The 23573-nt window shown below is 27.3% G+C and overlaps 8 protein-coding genes across 15 annotated transcripts; 4 read left to right on the top strand and 4 right to left on the bottom strand.

The window, feature by feature from the left end:
• The first annotated feature begins 103 nt into the window (after nucleotides 1–103).
• Nucleotides 104–3839, top strand: LOC122573283 (transmembrane protein 115). 2 transcript variants are annotated; one of them, XM_043739398.1, is made up of 5 exons: nucleotides 104–681; nucleotides 910–1165; nucleotides 1243–1419; nucleotides 1557–1719; nucleotides 3416–3839. In XM_043739398.1, exons 1-5 carry the CDS (start codon nucleotides 231–233, stop codon nucleotides 3464–3466), a joined length of 1098 nt encoding a protein of 365 aa, XP_043595333.1. In that variant the 5' UTR covers nucleotides 104–230; the 3' UTR covers nucleotides 3467–3839. The 2 variants fall into 2 exon arrangements, with proteins under 2 accessions (XP_043595333.1, XP_043595334.1); XM_043739399.1 differs by having other exon boundaries at nucleotides 1557–3839.
• Nucleotides 3840–4123: 284 nt separating this feature from the next.
• Nucleotides 4124–6647, bottom strand: LOC122573281 (E3 ubiquitin-protein ligase Hakai). 2 transcript variants are annotated; one of them, XM_043739395.1, is made up of 6 exons: nucleotides 6384–6647; nucleotides 6282–6308; nucleotides 5955–6058; nucleotides 5515–5826; nucleotides 5093–5281; nucleotides 4124–5014 (listed from the first exon to the last, which is right to left on the bottom strand). In XM_043739395.1, exons 3-6 carry the CDS (start codon nucleotides 6054–6056, stop codon nucleotides 4331–4333), a joined length of 1287 nt encoding a protein of 428 aa, XP_043595330.1. In that variant the 5' UTR covers nucleotides 6057–6058; nucleotides 6282–6308; nucleotides 6384–6647; the 3' UTR covers nucleotides 4124–4330. The 2 variants fall into 2 exon arrangements, with proteins under 2 accessions (XP_043595330.1, XP_043595331.1); XM_043739396.1 differs by lacking the exon at nucleotides 6282–6308.
• Nucleotides 6648–6771: 124 nt separating this feature from the next.
• On the top strand, nucleotides 6772–11344 carry LOC122573280 (choline transporter-like 1). The gene is made up of 12 exons (XM_043739394.1): nucleotides 6772–7015; nucleotides 7156–7301; nucleotides 7386–7777; nucleotides 7847–7936; nucleotides 8027–8166; nucleotides 8245–8431; nucleotides 8508–8639; nucleotides 8714–8858; nucleotides 8943–9083; nucleotides 9161–9320; nucleotides 9409–9630; nucleotides 9707–11344. The coding sequence occupies exons 1-12, from the start codon at nucleotides 6902–6904 to the stop codon at nucleotides 9857–9859; spliced, it is 2022 nt and encodes a 673-aa protein (XP_043595329.1). The 5' UTR covers nucleotides 6772–6901; the 3' UTR covers nucleotides 9860–11344.
• Nucleotides 11345–11647: 303 nt separating this feature from the next.
• Nucleotides 11648–13347, bottom strand: LOC122573286 (ribosome biogenesis protein BRX1 homolog). Of its 2 annotated transcripts, XM_043739402.1 has the most exons (5): nucleotides 13052–13347; nucleotides 12657–12933; nucleotides 12197–12552; nucleotides 11807–12105; nucleotides 11648–11770 (listed from the first exon to the last, which is right to left on the bottom strand). In XM_043739402.1, exons 1-4 carry the CDS (start codon nucleotides 13163–13165, stop codon nucleotides 11833–11835), a joined length of 1020 nt encoding a protein of 339 aa, XP_043595337.1. In that variant the 5' UTR covers nucleotides 13166–13347; the 3' UTR covers nucleotides 11648–11770; nucleotides 11807–11832. The 2 variants fall into 2 exon arrangements, with proteins under 2 accessions (XP_043595337.1, XP_043595336.1); XM_043739401.1 differs by having other exon boundaries at nucleotides 11648–12105.
• Nucleotides 13348–13554: 207 nt separating this feature from the next.
• Nucleotides 13555–15811, top strand: LOC122573885 (prenylcysteine oxidase-like). Its single transcript, XM_043740826.1, has 7 exons — nucleotides 13555–13769; nucleotides 13953–14159; nucleotides 14236–14377; nucleotides 14471–14774; nucleotides 14847–14970; nucleotides 15032–15381; nucleotides 15459–15811. The coding sequence occupies exons 1-7, from the start codon at nucleotides 13670–13672 to the stop codon at nucleotides 15711–15713; spliced, it is 1482 nt and encodes a 493-aa protein (XP_043596761.1). The 5' UTR covers nucleotides 13555–13669; the 3' UTR covers nucleotides 15714–15811.
• Nucleotides 15812–15972: 161 nt separating this feature from the next.
• On the top strand, nucleotides 15973–17934 carry LOC122573889 (solute carrier family 35 member E2A-like). Its single transcript, XM_043740833.1, has 5 exons — nucleotides 15973–16577; nucleotides 16693–16944; nucleotides 17082–17268; nucleotides 17376–17579; nucleotides 17664–17934. Exons 1-5 carry the CDS (start codon nucleotides 16316–16318, stop codon nucleotides 17854–17856), a joined length of 1098 nt encoding a protein of 365 aa, XP_043596768.1. The 5' UTR covers nucleotides 15973–16315; the 3' UTR covers nucleotides 17857–17934.
• Nucleotides 17935–19210: 1276 nt separating this feature from the next.
• On the bottom strand, nucleotides 19211–20043 carry LOC122573891 (piggyBac transposable element-derived protein 4-like). The gene is made up of 2 exons (XM_043740835.1): nucleotides 19846–20043; nucleotides 19211–19765 (listed from the first exon to the last, which is right to left on the bottom strand). Exons 1-2 carry the CDS (start codon nucleotides 19924–19926, stop codon nucleotides 19496–19498), a joined length of 351 nt encoding a protein of 116 aa, XP_043596770.1. The 5' UTR covers nucleotides 19927–20043; the 3' UTR covers nucleotides 19211–19495.
• A 92-nt stretch (nucleotides 20044–20135) lies between these two features.
• On the bottom strand, nucleotides 20136–22945 carry LOC122573887 (cystathionine gamma-lyase). 5 transcript variants are annotated; one of them, XM_043740828.1, is made up of 8 exons: nucleotides 22826–22945; nucleotides 22235–22369; nucleotides 21672–21959; nucleotides 21436–21570; nucleotides 21234–21369; nucleotides 21000–21152; nucleotides 20685–20850; nucleotides 20136–20610 (listed from the first exon to the last, which is right to left on the bottom strand). In XM_043740828.1, the coding sequence occupies exons 2-8, from the start codon at nucleotides 22367–22369 to the stop codon at nucleotides 20466–20468; spliced, it is 1158 nt and encodes a 385-aa protein (XP_043596763.1). In that variant the 5' UTR covers nucleotides 22826–22945; the 3' UTR covers nucleotides 20136–20465. The 5 variants fall into 5 exon arrangements, with proteins under 5 accessions (XP_043596763.1, XP_043596766.1, XP_043596764.1 ...); XM_043740831.1 differs by having other exon boundaries at nucleotides 22235–22359; nucleotides 22826–22860; XM_043740829.1 differs by having other exon boundaries at nucleotides 22757–22840.
• Between the last annotated feature and the right edge of the window lie 628 nt (nucleotides 22946–23573).

The raw sequence follows: 23573 nt of genomic DNA, 5'->3' as shown, positions 1-23573 counted from the left end.
TATATATCATTATTATTATAAAGAAATACACAATTACTCTTATTAGCAACGTTTGAAATATATATTTGCTCTTTTACATTTACCAAATAAAGAAATTATAATTCATACATATTACATTGGTAAACGTGTGAAGGAGGAAGTCAATGTGTTTAATCCACATGCAACAAACGTCAGGTCATAGTGCAAGTGGCTCCGTGATTCAAAGAGGTTAAGAGGGCTGCCTAATAGAAATGGCAGCAATAAAGGGCCTGGGTAGAAATATCCCCTATCTGAGGCAACAATTTGCTGCCCTTTTAGGAAACACCAGTACTAGTGTTAAATTCATATGCATAGTGGTTCTGTTTTCCTATTGCCTTTCTTTCTCCACGGAAACGGTACGTGTATTGAGCGTAACACCAGGTTACCTACTGCCTCCAGTTTTTTGGATTTGGACTGCATTCACCTTCTGTTTCCTTGAGATACATTTCTGGGAAGTATGCGTGGATATTGTGACAGTAGGTCTTTGTGGCAAATTGATCGAACCACTATGGGGCGCGATGGAAATGATGACTTTCTTTGCTATCGTTAATTTTGGCGTCGCTGTATTATCTGCATTATTTTATTTATTCCTTTATATGTGCACCAACGATCCGGATCTGCTATTTGATATACACATTCATGGACTAACTGGATATATCGCAGGTATATTCTTTATGAATAGTCTTTTATTGTCATCGAACACATGTCATGTAATATGTGTATATATACACATATATATGTATAGATGTATAATATATTTTGTTATATTTTTTTCAGTATAGTATTATAGTTTTAGATAATATTAAATACATGAAATATATAGAAATTAATTAAAGAAAATTACTTGCATTAACTTGAGACATAATTAATGTTATTTACCTTTGTTTATAGGTGTTGCAGTAGCTGTAAAACAAATAATGCCAGATCATATTTTAGTTAAAACACCAATTGGAAAGATTACGAATAGGAATATACCATTAATGGTATGGGTTATGGGAGTGATATTATGGCTTTTTGGATTATTAGAAGGCACTCATCCAACTATGTTTCTTAGTGGTTTATTAATATCATGGATATATCTTAGATTCTATCAAAAACATAACAATGGCACACGTGGTGATATGGCAGATAATTTCACATTTGCAAGGTAAATTTTATTTTAATGTTATTGAAAAACATGAAATTAGAATATTCTTAATCTTATGCATATGAATTTGATTATAGTTTCTTTCCGAATGTCTTACAACCACCAATAGCAGTTGTGAGTAACACGGTACATGGCTTTTTTGTACGAGTTGGAATTTGTAGAAAAGTAGTTAGAAGATTTGACATGTCCAATGCCCCACCTGGTCTCATTATAAATCTTCCTGGTATCGATCCACATGATAGTGAAAGAAGAAGGTTTGACATTCTTTGGCGTTTATTAAAAAATATGCATATAATAAAGTAAAAAAAAAGAGCAATTAGTTCAGTAACAATCTTAAAGTTAATTTTGAAACAATAATATTTGTAGGTTTATAACTGATAATAATTTTCAGGCAAATAGCATTAAAAGCCTTGAGTGAGAGATTGAGCAAGGATCATGCAAAACCATGGCAACAAGAAAGAGCTAAGAAACATTCTCCAGTACCTCCTGCAGTTTCAATCCCAATTCCTGAAACTGCTACACCCAAGCCACTTGCGTCTCCTCTCATTCCTCAAGTTAGTGTTAACATACATAATCATACTTCTACTAATACGTGATCACATCAAATAGACTGATTTCAAATACATGTATAAATATTTTAAGAAACTTCTAAAGAAAATATTAATAATATGCAACAATATTGATAATATGGCAATGTTTCGTGAGATAGTAATTTTTAGTAATATACATATGTAAGCAAAGCGCGATTATAAAAAAGAGAAGAACAGCAAAGAAAGTACTTTTAGATCTTTCTAATTTGTAATTATACAGCCACATCGAGAAAGCATTTATTTCTTAATGGCTATTGGTAAATTCAAAGAACAATATGTAATATTCAAGCTGTGCCTTGGCGTTTATAACTTTTAATTAATTTGTGTATCCAACCTTAAATTTGTTTTTAAACATATAAACGCCGAGTTGATTTATTCTTTGATATTACCACATACAAAATGGCATTTTATATGGTAAATAAATTTATATATATTAACCATAATGCCATATTGCAGATTGTACATTATATAGTCTTTAGAAGATTCTTAACAAGAAATATAGGAAAGCTGATCTTTCTAGTTTGTGATGGTATTTTCCAAGAAAATCGCGTTCTTTGTTACTAAGAAACTATGAACTCTATTTATGTAACTGAGTATTGTCGGTAAAAGATAAATAATTAAAATTTTTTTAACAAACATGTTGAAGGTCCTGAAATACTGTATAAGTGCAGCAATGTTCCGTCGTTAATATTATTCAATAATAGCTGGAAGATAAAGATACATTACTAATAATAGTGAATGAAAATGGACTGGTTTCCAGTCTAATGTAAAATAATTTTACTAGGGACAGATTTAAATTTGGAAAAGGTTATTACTTTACCAACATGTTTTAGAAAATATTTTATACAATCAGGATTACAATTAAATATTCTGTATAGTGTAAAATGTTAATGTACAATACATATACATGTTGAAATGAGATGACGATTATAAAACACAAACATTTTCAGCTTATTTTAAAGTCATACTTTAACAAAAATTGTAGGACAAAATGCTAACTTTTTACATCATGAAAAATGATTCTTTTACAAGAGGAATATCAAATGCATTATTTCTGTAGATTTTAAGGCAATTATTTTAGAACACAGAGAACAAGTTTAACTTCAACAAATTATTTTCATATTACTTCAGGCAATAATTATATTTATATCTGTACCTAAATACCTAATATAGGTATATTAAAGATTTTATCTAAATTATAAAATACATGTATATTTTAATTAATACGCATGTATTGCTTGTATACACATAAATTTATATTATTTATGTTCATTATGTATTTTATTAATTTATTCTACTAATCTTGTCCTATATAGCTGAAATATAGTTAACATAATTCTTACTGCTTATTAGGTACAGGTATTTAAAATGTATTCATTTAATTACATTGTAACACACACATTATTTTCATTTTATATCTGATTCATATTTTCACATGTAACATTCTTTCTTTACTTAAAACAATGCAACAATCAACTATTGTGCCACAAACACATGTTGCAATTTTGTTCGCCATCTATTGATATTTTTAAACAATTGTTAAATATTGATTATTATAGTTTAAAAGTAATTGTTTAAAAATATATATGTATGAAAAGGTGAATGGAAAGTAGTTCGTATAAATGTATAGCAATGTGGATAATATTTGATATATCAATAGGTTGTAAATACAAGGAGCGATGTAAAACGTGAAGGGATCAAGACACTATAATGATGCAGTAATTATACATAGATAGATACGTTAATACATGTGTGACGGAGTAAAATTAAAAACTATTTTCATGTATGGTTCAAAACTATCCCTTAAGAATGTATGTTATTCATGTTTTGGCCTCCCACTTAAAGATTACTGATAAAAAAATTTTTAAGTACTTTTATTATAAGATTTTTAGTCAATTAATATTTATTATAAATATTACTAGAGTTAAAAAGCGAAAGGCCAGAATGGAGTGTATGAACAAATGAATATTTGTTAATTTCATTAAATACATTATAAGAGTCTAATATAATAATTACACATTATATATATGTACATGTTATATATAATGAGTTTTGTACATATGTTAAAATCGTTACAGTCTGTACAATATTAAATTTTACTAAAAAAATACATATTTCCTATTTTCCTATACTGCTTGTAGGATGAAATTATAACAATTAACACTAGGTGTTCAATACATAATAGAAATACTTGTTTGAAATATTAATATCTTATTATTTAATTTACATTACTCTTAATTTGTCAATTATATATAAGTAATAAGTATAAAATGTTTTCATATTACATAAAAAAAGTATCTTATTCTTTGTTACAAATCCTCTTTCTCGAACTATAAGTTTAGAAGTGGGTAATAAATAAATATATCTATAGGATGAAAAGATCTTTATTGCTATTATAATATATAATCTTTGTCATTGAATGTTGCAATTATAGTTCTTGAAAAGTATAAAATATTCCGAATATTTTCTAATGGTGGCAGCACATTTTCAATATTTAGAACTAATTTTAATTGTCACAATAATTTTATCACAATTTATATCATACAATTCTTTACAACAAAGACATATACTTTCTTTACCTATAAAATTGTTGTTGATGCTGTGACCATTGTGTTTGTGGTGGTGGAGCTTGTTGTTGTGGAGGTGGTGGACCATATGATGGATCTTGTATATACCCTGTTGGAGATGGCCTTATTGAAGTTGGTGTAGAAGATACATATTGCTGTTGTTGTTGTGGTGGTGGTGGCACATAAGATACTTGAGCAGGATGCTGTGGTTGTGGATAATATTGTGTTTGAGAAACGGGTGGTGGCACATTATATCCTCCATAATTAACTTGTGGAGGTGGAGGAGGATAATAATGATGACTTTGTTGCGTGTGTATGTCATGTGTTGTCATAGCTGTATCTTGAATAGGTACAGTTATAAGATTTGTTCTTAATGGAGCATTATTTGGCGGTGGAGGTGCAGGATTTTGAGAATAATTCTGCATTGATATCAATGCCTGTGGTCTATGTTGTTGTCTATGCTCCACTGGAGTTTGGTTGACCATTGAATTCACTCTAGGATCGTTTCCCATTATGGGTTGAACCATATGTGATTGCACTGATTTTATTCGGGTATTCTGCATAGCAACCGACGAAACTTTTGTTAACTGGGATTCTATCTCTGATTTAGAATGCACATATTGAGGAGGATCAACTTGCATTCCTTGAACTTGCTGTGGTGGAGCTGATATATGTCGATGATTTATATGAGCCTATGTACAAATTGATATATCTATATGATCAAAATAAATTAATAAAAATTGGAAAATTGAAAAATAAAGAGAAATTACCTGCAAATCTCTTTGACTAAGGTATGTTCTTCTACAACCTGCATTCCCATATCTAGTTCCTCCATGTGTACACATAAACACAGTACCCAAGCCAGTTTGTTCCACTCTAGAAACCTTTTCCATACAACGAGGACAAACTTTATCTTCCCTTTTGGCACAAGATAAGCAAAATACATGTTTGCAAGGTATCTGAAACAAAAATATAAGCATAAAGATTTATGAATATTAAATTAAGAAATATAACTATGACACTTAAGTCAGTTGATTTTATAATGGTTTAGTCTATTCTAAAGATATACTATGCTTATTTTTTAAGCTTTTATGACTTAGATATTAACTATTAAAAATTTATTAGGTTTGATTTATATGTATATAAATATATATTTGTTTTAATATCTTTTCCTCATAAAAGAAACTCTCACCATGCGTCCATAAATAAGAATTGGTTTCAAACACTTGTCACAACAATGTATCATAGGATTTAACACTTTTTCTCCAATGAGATTTACTCTGTGATCCCATCTTAAACGTAACATTGGTTCAGGCGGTCCTCTATTGATAGTTGTAAAAGTTGGAGCTTCCAATTGTGATATATCAGCTTCCAAGTCAAACTGTTGCTCCAAAGGAAGTTGCTGTGTTGGTGGAGCTTCATGTTCTTCTAATTCTGTTCCAACAACTTCTGTTGGAGGTTCTTCTACTTGTTGAGGAGTATCTTCTTCATCACTTTCAATGACCTATTTGAAATATATATACAATGAAATAATAACATCAGCTAAGTAGGATAGACATTTAAAAAATAAAGAGATGAATTAAAGAAATAAATTAATCGAAAATTTGAAACTAAAAGAATATTCAGATTTACCTTTACTTGTTTCTTAGACCTTCCTCTAGCTCTCCCTCGTGTTCTACCACGTGCTCTACCACGAGTTCTACCTCTCATTCTTTTACCACCATCTTCCTCCATCACTATAATTATAAAAATTTAGAAACCTAATTATCTACTATACAATCATTAATTTTTGGAAACATAAGATCAAAGAAATAGTACATTAGTTATTATCTCAAAAATTAAACAAACAAATAATCAGTAACAAAAGTATGGTTTAATTTGATTGATTCGACGTTTTATATATTTTATTGTAAGGTATATTTTAATTTCAAAATTGTATGTCGGTAAGGCGGTACTTACCTAATTATGTAGGTTATATTTCTAATTCTAGGTAATAGATTATAATATCGATTATCATATTTATTGATAAATGCTTTAATTTACTGAGAATAAAATGCTTACACCTAACAATTAAAAAGTTGAATTTTTTTATTATTGGACTATGTAACGTTTCGCACTGAATCTAGTTAGTCCATATACATATATGTATGAATGAAGAAATAAGCTGTTGCTACAATCTCCATTGTAGTAATCCATGTGACGTAGTATTTTGTTGTTACCTTGGAGACGACAATCTACTTCACACAAAATGCAAAGTCGTATATTGAAACAAAGTACCCTGCATCTTTATGTTTATCATTGCATTTTGGCTAATGTTAGTCAATATAAACTTGATTGATTTAATAATTTTACTCTTTTTTGAAATTATTCTAAATAATGTAAAATTATGTAAAAAATATGATTGAATAAAATTGTTACTTTACATTATAATATGTTCATAACTGAAGACAACTTCAAGGTAATCCAATGGAGGGAGTAGTTCTGAAATCGAAGACAACTGAAGTGTTTTTAACACAGTATTTAAGTACCTTATTTAGTAATTTGTAACAATTTATTTGTAACAATAAGTTTTATAAAAGATGTCTTGCTGTTCTGGAGATGAGGATGATGAACAACGGCCTGAGCCGACACGTGTGCGAGGATGCACAGATATTTTCTGGCTTTGTTGCTTTATAGTATTTTGGTTTCTTATGGTATGTAAATGAATTTATCATTAAATTTTATCTTAAAAAGTATATGGAGTTAAAAATGTTATTAAACATCTCTTACATAACAATATGTATAATTTTTGTATACAAATGTACTATTTGTTAATGGTGATATTATATTACAGATCTTAATAGCAGCTTTTGCTCTTGTTTATGGTAACCCTTTACGACTTATTAATGGATATGATAGCTTTGGAAACACTTGTGGTATGAAAAATAACCCAAAATTTGGTAGTATGGAATTATCTGGACAAGATACTAGTGATAAACCGTTAGTATTAATATAAAAATTATCATTTTTACAAATAAAATATAGGCAAAAGAATATAAAGTCTCATGAAATTGATTATTTTAGATTCCTATTTTTTTTGGATATATATAATGTTACACAATCCTTAAAAATTTGTGTAAAGAAGTGTCCAGATCGAACTATGACAACAATGAATGATATATGTAAATTTTATGATGAAACAGGATCTCAACTTTGTCATGACAAGCCAGGAAATGAACTAAGTGCTTGTAATAATGGAAATAGAAAAAATAAAACTGGTTCTTGTCCTGGGTTACCAGTGTATAATAGTATACCAGTTCTTAATCGTTGTATTCCTAAAGCTATTAAAGATGTGGGAGAAACTATAATTGCAAATTTATATGGCCTTATTAATTCTTGGGATATTATTGAACAAATTTTAGGAGATTTGTATAAAACATGGAGAGAGATTTTGTCTTTATCCTTCTTAGCTTTTGGTATGAAATTTATTATATTCATTGTTAATTTTATATATTCTATAAAAATAATTAAGTGTTTCATTTCAGTTTTATCTCTCTTTATGATTGCCATATTTCATTTATTAGCAAGTATTGTAACATGGATTGTGATGATTCTTGTCAGTGTAACTACTATAGGTAAATTATTGAAATACAAAAAAGTGTTAAAAAATATGATTATCTAAACTGTTATTCAATAGAATATAATTCATATATTTGATTGTATAGCTGGAAGTGTATTATTATGGTGGACATATATAGAGATTAAAAGAACTTTGGATAAAACTAATCCAAATCAGCTTTTAGAAGAATCTGTTAGAAATGAAAGAGCGTTTCTAGCCTTTTCTATTATTGCAACAATAATAACTGTAAGTAACTATCATTAACTATTACTTTTTTGATTGATTAAAACATTTGTTTCTCTTATAAATTTTCATATATTTTAGGTCATTTTATTATTACTTTTAAGCATATTAAGTAAACGTATTGGATTTATGACAGCATTATTCAAAGAAAGTGCTAAATGTTTAGCAGAATTACCAGGTTTATTTTTTCAACCCTTATTAACATTTACTGCTCTGATATTATTTTTTGCATTTTGGGTAACTGTAATTCTTTGCCTTGCAACAGCCAGTAAGTATTTTAATTTATCTGTGTTGCATAATCTCAAAATAGAAGTAATATTTATATAACAATGCAAAAATTATAGATTATCCTGGAACAAAATCTGTACAGATGTATAAAAATCATATATTTGATCCTCTAAATTTTAGTCTAGTTAGAGAAAAAAGTGCATATGTTGAAGAAAGGAAATTTGACTTTTCTCTTGACTCATTTAAAAGTAAGTCTGTACTAACATATCTAATATGTCCCTTTTTTAATTTAGCACTTGTTATTACCATTGAAGTGTTTTAGCTTTCACACTTGTGGAATATGTAGACCCAACTTGGGTAAAATATATGTGGTGGGTGTATATCATAGGATTAATATGGACGTCTGAATTCATTATTTCTTGCCAAGATATGGTGATATCAGGAGCTGTAGCTCACTGGTATTTCAGGTAATATTATAAGAACAATTGTCTTGTGCGTATAAATAAAGTAGAATATACATATTTATATGATATATATATTTATTATTTCAGAGGCAAAGACGCTAGTGCATCCCCAGTATGCTCTGCTATGGGAAATTTAGTTAGTTATCACTTAGGTTCTGTAGCTTGTGGTTCATTTTTAATAACACTTTTTAAGTTACCTCGTTTGATCTTGACATATCTTTATGCTAAGTATGTTTTACTAATAAACATAGATGAGTCTATAAGATGTATAAAATATAAAAATTTGTAATATAAATATTCCACAGATTCGAGAAAAGCAAAGAAACATCTCCATGTGCACAGTGTGGTTTAAAATGCTGCATATGCTGTTTTTATTGCTTAGAAAAATTTATTCGATATATGAATCATAACGCATATACTGTAGTTGCCATTGAAGGAACGCACTTTTGCAATGCAGCTAAAATCGTATGTTATAATTTATTTTCATCTGCTAGAAATTTATAAAAGCAATGCTATAGAAAATACAATAATTTACATTCTTCTACTTTTGTAGGCATTTACAGCTCTTGTTAGTAATGCTTTACAAATTGCGGTAATTAATGGAATAGGAGATTTTATTCTATTTTTGGGTAAATGTTTTGTCACTGCTGCAACGGGGAGTGTTGGATTGCTATTTATGAAACAGGATCCCAGATTACATTTTTATGCAGCGCCAATTTTCGTTATCTGTGTTTTTGCATTTTTTATTGCTCATTGTATTATTTCTCTTTATGAGGTATATTATAAAGATTGTTTATATGAATAGATTACATGAATCATATATATATTTATCATTTCATGTTTTATTACAGACTGTAATAGATACACTGTTTCTTTGTATCTGTGAGGACAAGAATTTAAATGGAGAGAATGGAAAGTGGCGTCAGTCAGCATTAGCTCAAATTGGATCTAATACTAGTTCAAATGGACAACAATCACATGAATTAGTACCAATGAACACATAAGTATTATGCTAAAGCACAAACTTCCTTCCCAATATTCCTTCACTTTTATAGATGCTTTTATGCAACATTATATCGTCCATAAAATTAAGATCATCATATACATACATATATACTGTTATACATACACTATATAATATTATATAATAATAGTGTAATAGCAATTATATAATATATATATATATATGTATGTACATATGATTACGAATATGTACCTTACATTGAAGTTATAAGCTATATTTAGATAACAGCTTAAACTTATCAATTAACAAATCTTTTTATACATCTAAAACTACTGCCATATATGTACAAAATATCTTTGATTTGTAACACAGGATTTCTAATCAGTTTTTAATCAGTTTAGCATATCCTTAAAAAATGCATAAAAATAATATTATTAATTAAAAGCTATTATACAAAAACCATGAGAAATATGTATTTTAATTATAAAAAAAATCATATATTTTTAAAACATTGAATTATTATGATATACTTTTAAAATCTGTTTTATAAAAATATTAAATTAAGAAAAGGTCAACGGCCGTTTATATTTTATGTACGATTTTGTAAAATTTATTAGTAAAAGTACTGTTTACTATTTTTATAGTACTTAATGTATGTGGAGAATACAGATTTTAATTATGCTTTTTTTAAAGTCCTTAGATACATATATTTTCATAAAAACATCAACAAAAAGAATTGGTTTTTGCTATCTTGGAGAGAACACGTGTTTTCTTTTCCTTTTAGAATTGTTATCAGTATTTATAAATGTAACATAAATATATAATTTTCTATATAATGAAAATAATGAATGACACAACTGAAGATGTGAATAATGATATGAAAGATCTACAAGTGCTATTATTCACTAAAATCGAAAGAACTAAGTATATATACTACGGAATCGTGACGTCGAGACTGAATTATTTTGGATTTGTAAAATCTAAATTGAACTACCCCAATGTTATTGCAACCTCAATTTCTATACTTATGTGATTCCGTAATACATTTTCGTTGGTTCTAAGGTCTTTAATATCTTATCTTCTAGTTTTGAAATACATTATTATCATGTGGTATATGCAAATAAGTAGATAAAATATTTTTTTATGTTTTATTTTAGGTGTTTTTTTAATATTAAATGAAAAAAGCAAAGTATAATGTGTAACTATAATAACCATCTCGCTATTTTTAAATTTTGAATTTATACCTGAATTTTCATACCTGAATGATTGTTATTGTTTAAATAATTCTTAATTAACATCTTAAGTCAATTTAAATTTGAGCTTAGAGTTTATACATGAAAACATTCAAGCATCTGCATTAATATGCAATGTATAAGGTATCCTATAAAGTGTGCTTTAATATAACTAAATCAAGTACAAATATGTGCCAGCGCAATTTATAATGCGATAAGGATCTATGAATAACTTTATATAGTATTATCAAATGACATATACTAGATATATAATAAATTTACTTTTATTTCAAGCTTATATAATACATTATAATATATTATATATATACATTATAACGTAGAATATTATCTTATTATCAATGGAATCAAATATTTGTTTTCTGTCTATATCTTTGTTTATGAATTATATTAAGTGCAATAATGTAATTTTTTTCTTCAATGATGTGTAATTATACAAAGTAATTATACATGTTTATTCAATCGTGTTTAACATTATGCATTTTATATAAAACAGTTTTAAATAAATCACGTTGCTATGTAGTTCTATGAAAATGTATGCGTAGTATACAAATTATATAAAATTTAAACAAGATATGTATAAAGTTCATATACGTGTATTTTATATTTATATTTTGTATTTTAGATTGCTAATTCTTCTAGGCTTGTCTTTATAAAGTATATATATTACACTGTATGAAGAATAAAAATATATTGTTTATGAAATAGTTAAAAAAAATTTATTAACGTAATATTATTACAATATAATAGAAACTTTTGAGTATTAATCCCTTTTTTTCTTTTTAGAATTAGTCTTTTTTATCTTCTTCCCTAATCGCATCTTAATTTTTTTTTTCTTTCCACTATCATTAGCCTGTACTTCTTTTGCTTCTCTCTGTTGTAATTCTATTGCTTTCTCTAATGGATCACCTTTAAATATTTCATCCATGGGATTCAATGAATATGATTCCTTTGGTTTACTACTCTCTTGTGCCACTTTCTGTTCTACCTTATTTATGTATTTACCAGCAATATTCTTTTTCAAAGACTGTCGAAACTATAATATTTAAAATGTTATAATTATTAAATTTAGTACTTTTAATTTTGTCACATGTTAAATTTATCATAAAAATTTGATTGATTTATACCTTAGCAGGAGATATATAAGAAGGATTATCCCAAAGTACTTCCCCACTAAAGCTATTAGCAAATATTTTTATTGGATTTAATACAAATCTTGGACCTATTTCAGCTAAACCTCCATCTTCTGTTAAAATTTGGAAATTTCGAAACCATATTCTATTGTCTAATATAGTGAATGTATATATATGGTCAAAAAATGGTTGACTCTTAGGATGATGATTGGGAACACCAAAGATTTGAACAAACAATTCTTTCAACAAACCATAATGTGGTTTTGTGTTAAAATTCTCATCAAATGATAACAATGGTCTAGAACCTCTTAAACAATTTCCAGTCATTTTTAATTCTGCCATAGTATAAACTACGACATAGAAATCATTAATCTATTTGTGACATTAAGATTATTTATAATATGATATAGTTTATAGAATTTAACATTCTATAATTAAGTATTATAATACGTACTGTTTTCAACAAGAAATTTTGCACATGGTCCTACCGAAATGTTAGAAAACCATAAATATAAATCCCTTTTTCTTCTGCCTTCAAATAATATTGATTTATTGCAATTTTTCATTTCACATATTTCATTAATCACTTGTAAATTTTTAGTACGTTCTATTTTAGATTCAGGGCGATGGTGAGGCATAAGAGTTTTTAAATCATCCATGAGATGACGATGTCTATAGCTAATTCCCCTAGTAGCAAATACTAATACTCTTTGCTTATTAATCCATTTTATCTATAACATAAAATGAAAATGTATTACCAAATTTATTACCAATTGAAATATGTTTTATATGTATTTATATCTTTACATGCTAGAAGTTGAATAAAACAGAAAAAAGATATTTTTAAACCTTTTTTGGTGGTGGTTCATCGGATATTCTTTTTGCTGGTAAAACTTCGGGTTGTGGTATATTTTCTTTATTAAGATTATCGATTCGTTTACGTTTTAATTCCTTTTTCGCCATTATTAATTCGAAGGACTCACATAAATAAATATAAAAATGTTTCCAAGAGTAAGGTTAACTATACAGGAATAAATTACACGTGCATCCTATCATGGAGGCAATAAAACTACACAGACTACATATGGATATTCTGTTCAATATAAAATTTGATTATTGCGGCTGCGACTATTGGCTGCTGACTAGTGAAACTCAAATGTCACTATATGTATGTATTTAACGTAGGTACATAGTTTATTGTATATAAAATACAATGCCTGGATTTATGTAAAATAATTTAATTAATTTTGTAATTTATATTATGTTTTATTAGATATCAATCACATTGTAAGATATAATAAATCATATTTATATGTAGTATATAGTATAAGCTCTATAATTTTATAAACTATATAAGTATTAAATTATAAAATATACTAGTCGTTAAAAAAAAATAATGTAACATAACGTTAATCGTTAATATACATATATATGTAGATAATTAAATTTCTATGAAAACAGTACGACATGAACATAATAATTGAGATCATGAATTGGCGTATAATTTTGTTAGGTATACTGATTTTTAAAAGAGGAATTTGTTATGAAAAGTGTAAGCCAAATATAGGTGAGTAAAAGAATATACTAATGATATAAAATAATTTTATGTAATATTTTTACGTTTAAAACATAAGAAAATTGAGACAAAGCAACTGATTTCAACTGTATCTCAATTGATTTCAAGCAATGAAGCATATTATTTTCATGTTTAATAAGATATATAACAATAAAAAAAACTTTGTTTTTTTAGCAATTATTGGAGGTGGTATTGGTGGCGCAGCAAGTTCTCATTTTCTTACAGAACTATTTAATAATAATCTTAATATCGATTTATACGAAGCAAAAATTATCGGTGGGCGTTTGGCCACTATAAAAGTTGACGGTAATGAATTCGAAGCTGGAGGTTCAGTCATACATCCTCAAAATAAATATATGCGAGATTTTGTTGAATTACTCGGTACTTTGTTTTCTTATTTTTACATTTCTACAGATATAGTTTCATAAATATCTAAAATGTACGTCTGTTAATTTAGGTTTAGAACACAGACCATCTAAAGGTAAAAGAACAAGTATTTGGAATGGCAATGAAATTATATTTGAAGAGAGTAACTGGAAGATATTATCATTTATTAAATTAATTTACAGATATGGTGTTCAGCCATTCAGTCTCAGCAGGTATCCCATATGTATTCTTAAAAGAGTATATCAAACATCCCACCACATATATTTGATATTGCAGTAATAGTTGACTTTATTAATTTTAAACAGATATGTAACTTCTATAATAAATAACTTTGAAAAAATATATCATCTACAGGATGATGGAGAAGTTTTCACAAATATCAGTAGTCTTTTGTTATCTATGAATCCTGAATTTCCAAAGTTGTTAGAGAAGTCTATTAAAAGTGAGATTTTGGATCTGGGTTATTCAGAAAAATTAATTAATGAACTTGTGAAGACAACATTAGTAGTAAATTATGGGCAAGACACAGATGTTCATAGTTTTGTTGGCTTTGTGTCTTTAGCTGGAGCAGGTTTTAATTTGTGGTCTGTAAAAGGGGGAAATAAAAAGGTTGCTTTTTTTTGTTAATTTTGTAGAAAAGATATTTTCATTTCATAGTCAATCATTGTACTAATATTTTAGGTACCTGAACATTTAATATATAGAAATAAACATGTAAATGTTGTGCCTTCACATGTGATTAAAATTATTAACATATTAAATAATGGTACTCAAAATTTATATGAAGTGCATTATCATAATCAAGGTATGATATAAAAATAATAAATGATATCTTTATAATGATTAAGGAATGATTTCTATTTCAGACAGTACAAATATAATGAAAGCAACATATGATATTGTAATACTGGCAATTCCACTTATCCATAATCAAGAATTTCCTATAACTTTTGAAGGGTTTCCAAACAATGATTTTTTCAGTTCTGCGAAGTACCATGAAACTATAGCTACATTTGTGAAAGCAGATTTAAAACCACACTATTTTGGCTTAGAGGCAGAATTAGATAATATTTTAAGTTGTGATCCTAACAGAACGATAATTAGTTCTTTGGGAAGATTAAATTCTGTGGAAGGTTCAATGAAAAATAGTAATGTTTGGAAAATATTTAGCAATAAACCTTTAAAGTCAAATATTATAAATGAAATGTTTTCAAATGTAAGACTACTTTATAATATTTATATAAGCTGTGATATATATGACATGCAACATAAAATTAATTTATTATGTTTAAGATTCAAGAAATAAAACAGATTACTTGGAAGGCATATCCTGAATATTCAACAAAAATTCATGAAGCAAAATTTAAATTGCATAATGCACTCTATCATGTTAATGCTATTGAATGGATAGCTAGTGCAATGGAAATGAGTGCAATAGGTGGAAGAAATGTTGCATTATTAGCACATAAAGATTTTTTTAGAAGGTTTTGTTTTAAAAAAATTATACAGACAAGTTCACTTAAAAAAAAATTATCCACTGAATTGTAATATAAGATTAGTACAAAACAGTTAATATTAGTTTTAATTTAAAAAATTGTAAAATGTGTATAATTTTTGTAATAAAGCTATCATTTAAATTACTGTAATATTATTTTTTATTACAAACATGAACAGTTTTTAGCTTATAATTTCACACAGTATATAATTTTAATTATGTTATGCTTATTTCATGTTATTTATGTTAATTTATATTAAAACTAAATAAGTAGAAATTTTTATTTCAACTGCAATTAGTTTCTGATGTGTTAAGTAGAAATGATCGTATGATAAACATACGAATTTGGTATAACTACAAATATATACTATTTTATAATAATGCAATGATTATAAAATAACTATTATTACTCAAGTGTACTCAAGTAAAAATTGTGTATCAATGTTAATATCAAAAGCTTTTCATGTTGCATAATACATTAAAATTAAGATTTTTGTTATAAATTTAAAAGTCTCTAAGAATATAACCTCTTTAATCCTTGAATGAAACATATGAATGTCAATATCATACGAATGTGACATGTGAAAAATGTGATCTCAGAAGCAAAGTTGTATGTAATGTTATAAACATTTCACTTGAAAAGAAACTGTATGTAATGGAAAATCATTCTGTTCGTATAAATTACGCGTTAACACCTCGTGACACAGAACAACAATTAATACATGATGGTGAAACTAAATCATATGAAGAAAATATTAAGAAACACGAAGAAACGATTGTAACAAGTGAAACTATGGGTGGTTCATTCTATCCCAGAGCTATGTTATTTCTAGTATTATGGTATCTCATTAGTGGATGTACTTTATTCTTGAATAAATACATATTATCATATATGGAAGGCAATCCTACAATTTTGGGTAAATTAATATCTAAACTGATATAAACTTTCTTTTCTATTTCATGTTTAAAATTATAGACTTGAGATGTTAACGATTTTTGCCTTTAATATTAAGTGTTAATTTATTTGAATAGGTGCTTGTCAAATGTTAATGACCACGGTTTGTGGATTTATTCAAATGTATTTTCCATGTGGAATGTACAAAACACGTCCCAGATTAATGAGACCAGCAGGTTTTTATAAGCATATGATATTGGTTGGATGTACAAGGTTTACAACTGTAGTACTAGGGCTAATATCACTTAATTATGTAGCAGTGAGTTTCACAGAAACTATTAAAAGTAGTGCGCCACTATTTACCGTCCTTATTAGCAGATATTTATTAGGTAAGAATCAATATATAGTTACATTTTATTTTCTATTATTAATATACAATCTTCTAATATACATTTCTACTTACAAATATTTTTAAGTTATATAAATATTTGTTATTCGAAATATTAAATTAATATATTATTTACAGGGGAACATACAGGGTTATATGTAAATTTATCTTTAATTCCTTTAATGTGTGGTCTAGCTCTATGTTCGATAAACGAAATTAGTTTTGACCTCAGAGGATTTATTGCAGCTATGGCTACAAATGTAACAGAATGTTTACAAAATGTTTATTCCAAAATGTTAATCAGTGGTGATAATTTTAGGTATACGTAAGTATTATATATATATATTAATATTAGATCTTTTATTTACTGTCATTTATACCTTAAACTATTCAACTAAATTTTTTACATTCATTAATAATATGAAATTACAGGCCTGCAGAACTGCAATTTTATACTAGTTTAGCATCAATTGTGGTACAAATACCTGTATTGATCTTATTTGTAGATTTACCAACACTTGAACATTCTTTGAGTTTTAAATTATTCACAGCATTTTTACTTAATGGAGTGTTCTTCCATTTTCAAAGTATTACAGCATATGTACTTATGAATTACATCAGTCCTGTGACACATAGGTATGATTTTTTTGCTATTTTAAAATAAAATATTTATAAGATATTTTGAAATTTGATTACTAACAGTATTTTGTATCATTGCAGTGTCGTTAATACAGCAAAGAGAGCATCTTTAATCTGGCTCTCTGTTTTACTATTTAATAACCCTGTAACTGGTTTATCTGCTATGGGAACATCTTTAGTAATAATAGGAGTGTTATTGTATAATCGAGCACAAGAATATGATAAACTACACAAAGCAAAGTTACGATACAATTCTAAAGTTAATTTACAATGATATTAATTATTCAAATTATAAAAATTTGATATTTAATAAAAATAATTAACGCGTTTATGTTAATTACGTAATGAAAAATGAAAACAAATGTAGTAATAATTTTTATAATAGAGCATTTTATTTACTGCAATGATAAATTATTTATAATTTCAATTCTCTTTATAAAGTAAAAGTATATTTTACAGTAAAACAACTTTAACTGAATACATGTAATAATTCAGATATACATGATCATAAAAGTTTTGTCGTATACAATGAGTATATCGTAAGAAAAGAATAATTTATTTTTTGACAGATTAACATATATATATGTAAAATATTACTGATTTAATACAAGATTAAAAAAATCTTAAGAATAATTTTTTATCTTATTAAAAAATGTAAAAAACGGTAAATTCCTTAATTTATAATTGTATTTAAGTTTCTTTGATCACTATTAATTTTGTATCATTATTTTTATACACAGTTTAAAAATACTAATATACAATTGTCTAAAATCCTCTAAATTCAATGGTTATTGTACAACGTTGTACAATTTTTTCATACAAAGAATAGATTATATAAAAATATGTACAGGATACGGCACTATTAGAATAAATGGTGTACATATAATAATGTACATTATGAAACATGCGAACATCAGTGTAGTGTGGAATGTTAGAATATGAATGGCAATATATCCTTCCCAAAAAATTAATTAATTTCAAAAGATAAAATGTATAGTATCATAATTTTCTATCATAGTAAATTAAGTTGGCTCCTACTATATTAACCCTTAGAGTGCTGAATACTCGGGGCCTATGCGGTCCGTACGGACGGCGCACGGCCAGCGCTGACGATCGCTGTGGACTGAATACTTTTTCGCTAGACTGAACTCTGTTGATTGACTATTCAAAGCGCAGGTCGTAATAAGTTATAGTAATTCTTTTGCACGAGATTAAATGATTCAAGAGCGTTATTTTTTAGTATTAATTATTTATTATAAACATTGAAATTTGCAATAAACTAGAATTTGGGTAGTAAACTAGAAAACTAAATTTAGTAAATATAACACAAGTTAATAATTCAGTTGTGTGTGAAAAATTTCAAAACAATTATCGATACATAATCCGACATCGCATTTTCTGCATTCGTATCGCGTGTCGTATCTTCTCTTATTTTTCACACAAACAACACATTTTCTTCTTGATAATTGTATTGTGCCGGCACGATTAAGGCATTTTGATGGAAAATGCCTATCACTTAAACGAAACGGTAAATCCTCAGACTTTCTCTTTCCTCCTTCTGCCATGCTTCTACGTTGGAAATATTTTCATAAAATGTCTCTTATCAACGCTAAATGAAATTCACTAAATTTTTGTTTCAAAGCAGTAGATTTTTGATATAAAATATATGCATTATATATAGTTAAATGTAACAAGTGGAAAAATAATTTTTTGTACCACTTTATAGTCTTCCTTAGGGAATTAAGTGTACTCAAAATCATATCAACTCTATCTACAGCACCCATGTTGGAATTATAGTCGGCAATACATGATGGTTTTTTCTTATATAATCCTGTACGATAATCCCTTTTCTCAGATTCAATCAATGCAGCAGCATGTGCGGAAGACAACATCCAAACCCCCTTTTTATCATGTCATTTCATTGCCAATAAAATGCCAGTCGATCGGTAGCACATTTCTCCTCTCTTCAACTTTTCTTCCATGTGGGGCATATCTCTCCTATTTTTACGAACGGTTCCAAATGCGTTGGTTTTGTTTTCGTGTAATAAGGTATATAAACGTAGACTCGTGTACCAATTATCCGTAATTAGTGTATGGCCCTTTCCAAGATATGGCTGAAGCAGCGTCATCACAACATCTCCAGAGATTCCAATGGCTGTGTTACTTCTACTAATGTTTGTTTTCTGTCCAGTATAAATTATGAAGTCCAATACATAATTAGTTTTACAGTCACTAAGGAGAAATAATTTAATGCCGAACCTACTTCTCTTGGATGGTATAAACTGTTTAAAATAACATCTGCCCTTGTACAACAAAAGACTTTCGTCGACGCATAGATTTTCATAATGTGCAAATGACTGCAAAAAGGAAATCTTTAATTTATCGATTACTGGTCGTATTTTTGCTAAAGGATCGTCACTTGCTGTATTATTATCGTTAAAGTGCAACATTTGTAATAATACCATGTATCGATCTCGTGCCATTATTTTGCGGAAAATATTGCTTTTCGACAGTTTGTCCGTAGACCAATATTCTCTCAAAGACAGTTTCTTCGAACGCGGCATTAACATTGAAATGCATTTATATTTATCTCACACAAACGTAATAGTATTACTTCTGCGTATGTGCTCGGAAAAATTGACAAACGCATATATGCGTCCATAGCACTCTAAGGGTTAACACATTGATTGCTATGATGACTAGCATTATGTTGATATCAGAATTAATTACATGTAAATTAAATAAAAAATTATTCATAAAATTTTTACTATTTCTAATAGTTATAGTTTAAAATATTAAATGCACCATAAAGTGCTTGAACAACTTTTCTTTTTAGTAAAGTATTATGTAGAAAATCATCCGGCAATCAACATATTAATATGTTTACAAACTAGCTTTAAGAGCTTGATCAAGGTCATTTAAGAGGTCTAGTTCTGTTTCAAGACCAATAGATAAACGAATTAACTTATCAGTAATGCCTAATGTTGCTCTAGCTTCTTCAGGTACCGAAGCATGAGTCATCGTGCACCTACACAAGAAATTAAAACAATAAAAATGGTGGAAAGACTTATATGTATTGATGATAAACTACCATTTACTCACGGTAATTCAGCAAGAGATTCATAACCACCAAGTGATTCTGCTAATGTAAATACTTTTAAGGCCTTTAAAAATTTGCTGGCATCACCTTTTAGATAAAATGAAACCATACCACTATGACCAGAAGTTTGTTTAAGAGCAATTTCATGTTGTGGATGTGAGGGAAGGTCTACAATTAAATTTTACATTTTACAAGATGAAAGATATCAGTTACATACTATCTAATTGTAGGGAATATTGTATTACATTTTTCTAAAATTGTATGAGATGTTAAAACATATAAAAGTTATAAATTTAATACTTCATAAAGATACATACATGGATGGATTACTTTTTCTACACAAGGATGCGCTTCTAAAAATTGTGCAACTGCCAATCCATTTTTCATATGTTGCTGCATTCTAATTTCCAGAGTTTTCAAACTCCGATTAACCAAAGAACAATCTACAGGAGATGGAACAACACCCATAGCTAACATAAAAATTGGAAATTATATAGAAAACTAGCTAAAAGTAAAATTAAAGAAATATTAGGGATGTAATTCAAAAGTACCATTTTGAAGAAATGCAAGTCTTTGTGCTAGATCATCTCTATTTGTAATTATTGCACCCATAATAACATCTGAATGTCCATTCATATACTTTGTTAGAGAATATATTACAATATCTGCTCCAAAATTTAATGGTTTCTATAAAAAATATATAACATGAATTATGTAATCATGTTATAGTGGTAAATAAAATGTACTACTCACCTGGAAATAACATGTTAGGAAAGTATTATCTACTACTACAATAATTTCAGCATCTTTTTGTTTGACTGCTTGAACAACAGCCTGAATATCAACTAACTTTAATAGAGGATTAGTTGGTGTTTCTAACCAAACCATCTAAAAAATATAAATGTATAATTCATATGTTTTAAACAATATCAAAATTTGTTTATTATAATTAATATTATAAAAAATAAAATTTCAAAATTTCTCCACACCTTTGTATTAGGTTTTATATTGGTTATAACATTATTAATATCTGACATATCTACAAATGTAACTGTATTATTTTGCCTGCATAAACATTTTTGGAAAAAACGATTAGTTCCACCATAAATATCATCTGCAGATATAATATGATCTCCTGCATTTAATAATGAAGTTACTACTGTTGTAGCACCTAAACCTGATGCAAAAGTTAATGCATATTTTCCATTTTCTAGAGCAGCTAAACAAGTTTGTAAAACATTTCTTGTGGGATTGTTACTTCTTCCATATTCATAACCCTAGAATTTAATATAACATATAACATTAATAAATGATAAAATAATGACCCAAATAGTAAGTATATAAAATTTAACTATTTATGATTTTTATCAACTATGATTAATAGTTACTTAATAATACAATTGGTATTAATTTTACAAATTAAACAATGTTGAATTTATGTATAGCTTATATAAGTACTCACATTTTCGTTATATTATAATACTATAAGATACATTAATAATTTATGAAATATCACTGAAACTATTTTAGTTTTAAAATAAAAAGCATTTACCTTAGTTTGCCCAGGTCCATCCTGACGAAAAGTAGTGGACATTACAATAGGAGGTACTACTTCCCAATGATTCCATTGTAATGGATCTTGTCCGGCATGAATAGCTTTTGTGGCAAAACCCATTTCTGTTGACATCTTGTTAAGTGCATTTATTACATAATTAACAGTAATTTTTATTGAATGAAATGAATTTTAGATAACAGGATATTATTGACAATGAGATTTGGCACATTGCCATTAATCATATATAATTTGATTTCAATTACATCATGTTCATGTTATGATAAATGCCATTTTTTCTTTTTTTAATAGTTTCATCAAAAGATTAAGATTTGAATTTTTTGATATATATATATTGTCATTATCGAGCAAAAAGAAATTCATCCATTATATCTAAGATAAAAATGTATTACTTACTTCAGTTATTTTTAAAGATTTTTAAAAGTAACACAAAAATGATAGGTTAAAAACTTATATAAATTAGAATTTACATTAATGTTCGAAGAATTTTGGCACACGTACTTTTATTCAATATATTTTACTTATATTCAATATAAAATGATGACCTCGCATACGACAGTGTCTACTTACGATCAGTTAGCTAGACACTCCACGTGTCACCAATCAGAAAATTACTACTAAGTGCCACTGATAAAAGGCTGATGAAACACGAAGCTCCTCGTGATTGCTTCAAATCCTACAAATTTTACATACGTCATAAGATCACGATATGTATCGAATTATATTGTATTATCGAGATATCGCTATCGCAATTCAAATATTATAAAATAGAAATTTTACTTGAATCTATATTAAATAAAGAATAATAGCATTTAGTTTTCTTCTTAAGATCTTTGTTATATGTTATATGTTAATATTTCTAATATGTTAATATTTCTAGTGAATTTTTGATAGATAAATAAGATAATTATAAAATAATCGAAAATAATTTATTATTAATTATTTCAACATTTTATCTCAACAATCAAATCAACATTGACAAACATTGCAGCGTTTGTCTTTTCCCACAGTATTTGTATTTCCTATACGTAGTTTACACTACTTTTTATCTTTAGTAATTTTTTTCAGTACTACTGTTAATTTAGAACTTAAAAATAAAATTTGTAAAAAAGAAATCATAATGTATCTTTGTAATATAATATAACTCCAAATTTCAAAGAAAGATTTTGGTTTAATAAAAAGTTACTAACATAGGATAATATTTTATGAAGCTCGTATAAAGCTTTTATTCACAATTTTACTAATACATAGAAAATGTTACAGATTAGCGGATGACATGCATTTATAATTCCGAAAAATAATATTGGTCGATTCTTAT

The sequence above is a fragment of the Bombus pyrosoma genome, linkage group LG12, assembly GCF_014825855.1.
Source record: "Bombus pyrosoma isolate SC7728 linkage group LG12, ASM1482585v1, whole genome shotgun sequence".
Taxonomy (NCBI): Eukaryota; Metazoa; Arthropoda; class Insecta; order Hymenoptera; family Apidae; genus Bombus; species Bombus pyrosoma.
Note: the sequence above shows the minus strand (reverse complement) of the source record. Positions and strands in the feature narration are given on the sequence as shown.

What these genes read in the sequence shown, in the direction of transcription:
- LOC122573887 (XM_043740828.1), bottom strand. Translation starts at nt 22,369, where the DNA reads ATGTCAACAGAAATGGGTTTTGCCACAAAAGCTATTCATGCCGGACAA. An exon ending in ATGGACCTGGGCAAACTAAG is followed by an intron (nt 21,960 to 22,234) that starts GTAAATGCTTTT and finishes ATTAAATTCTAG; the next exon opens with GGTTATGAATATGGAAGAAG. An exon ending in GAATCTCTTGCTGAATTACC is followed by an intron (nt 20,611 to 20,684) that starts GTGAGTAAATGG and finishes TTTCTTGTGTAG; the next exon opens with GTGCACGATGACTCATGCTT.
- LOC122573281 (XM_043739395.1), bottom strand. Translation starts at nt 6,056, where the DNA reads ATGGAGGAAGATGGTGGTAAAAGAATGAGAGGTAGAACTCGTGGTAGA. An exon ending in GGTCTAAGAAACAAGTAAAG is followed by an intron (nt 5,827 to 5,954) that starts GTAAATCTGAAT and finishes TATTTCAAATAG; the next exon opens with GTCATTGAAAGTGATGAAGA. An exon ending in TTCTTATTTATGGACGCATG is followed by an intron (nt 5,282 to 5,514) that starts GTGAGAGTTTCT and finishes TTTTTGTTTCAG; the next exon opens with ATACCTTGCAAACATGTATT.
- LOC122573889 (XM_043740833.1), top strand. Translation starts at nt 16,316, where the DNA reads ATGGAAAATCATTCTGTTCGTATAAATTACGCGTTAACACCTCGTGAC. An exon ending in TATTAGCAGATATTTATTAG is followed by an intron (nt 16,945 to 17,081) that starts GTAAGAATCAAT and finishes TATTATTTACAG; the next exon opens with GGGAACATACAGGGTTATAT. An exon ending in GGTGATAATTTTAGGTATAC is followed by an intron (nt 17,269 to 17,375) that starts GTAAGTATTATA and finishes ATGAAATTACAG; the next exon opens with GCCTGCAGAACTGCAATTTT.
- LOC122573885 (XM_043740826.1), top strand. Translation starts at nt 13,670, where the DNA reads ATGAACATAATAATTGAGATCATGAATTGGCGTATAATTTTGTTAGGT. An exon ending in AGATTTTGTTGAATTACTCG is followed by an intron (nt 14,160 to 14,235) that starts GTACTTTGTTTT and finishes CTGTTAATTTAG; the next exon opens with GTTTAGAACACAGACCATCT. An exon ending in CAGCCATTCAGTCTCAGCAG is followed by an intron (nt 14,378 to 14,470) that starts GTATCCCATATG and finishes AATTTTAAACAG; the next exon opens with ATATGTAACTTCTATAATAA.
- LOC122573283 (XM_043739398.1), top strand. Translation starts at nt 231, where the DNA reads ATGGCAGCAATAAAGGGCCTGGGTAGAAATATCCCCTATCTGAGGCAA. An exon ending in ACTAACTGGATATATCGCAG is followed by an intron (nt 682 to 909) that starts GTATATTCTTTA and finishes CTTTGTTTATAG; the next exon opens with GTGTTGCAGTAGCTGTAAAA. An exon ending in CGTCTCCTCTCATTCCTCAA is followed by an intron (nt 1,720 to 3,415) that starts GTTAGTGTTAAC and finishes ATATATCAATAG; the next exon opens with GTTGTAAATACAAGGAGCGA.
- LOC122573280 (XM_043739394.1), top strand. Translation starts at nt 6,902, where the DNA reads ATGTCTTGCTGTTCTGGAGATGAGGATGATGAACAACGGCCTGAGCCG. An exon ending in TTCTCTTGACTCATTTAAAA is followed by an intron (nt 8,640 to 8,713) that starts GTAAGTCTGTAC and finishes GAAGTGTTTTAG; the next exon opens with CTTTCACACTTGTGGAATAT. An exon ending in TTGACATATCTTTATGCTAA is followed by an intron (nt 9,084 to 9,160) that starts GTATGTTTTACT and finishes AATATTCCACAG; the next exon opens with ATTCGAGAAAAGCAAAGAAA.
- LOC122573286 (XM_043739401.1), bottom strand. Translation starts at nt 13,165, where the DNA reads ATGGCGAAAAAGGAATTAAAACGTAAACGAATCGATAATCTTAATAAA. An exon ending in ATGAACCACCACCAAAAAAG is followed by an intron (nt 12,934 to 13,051) that starts GTTTAAAAATAT and finishes TTTATGTTATAG; the next exon opens with ATAAAATGGATTAATAAGCA. An exon ending in AAAATTTCTTGTTGAAAACA is followed by an intron (nt 12,553 to 12,656) that starts GTACGTATTATA and finishes TCTATGTCGTAG; the next exon opens with TTTATACTATGGCAGAATTA.
- LOC122573891 (XM_043740835.1), bottom strand. Translation starts at nt 19,926, where the DNA reads ATGAAAATCTATGCGTCGACGAAAGTCTTTTGTTGTACAAGGGCAGAT. An exon ending in GTTTATACCATCCAAGAGAA is followed by an intron (nt 19,766 to 19,845) that starts GTAGGTTCGGCA and finishes TATACTGGACAG; the next exon opens with AAAACAAACATTAGTAGAAG.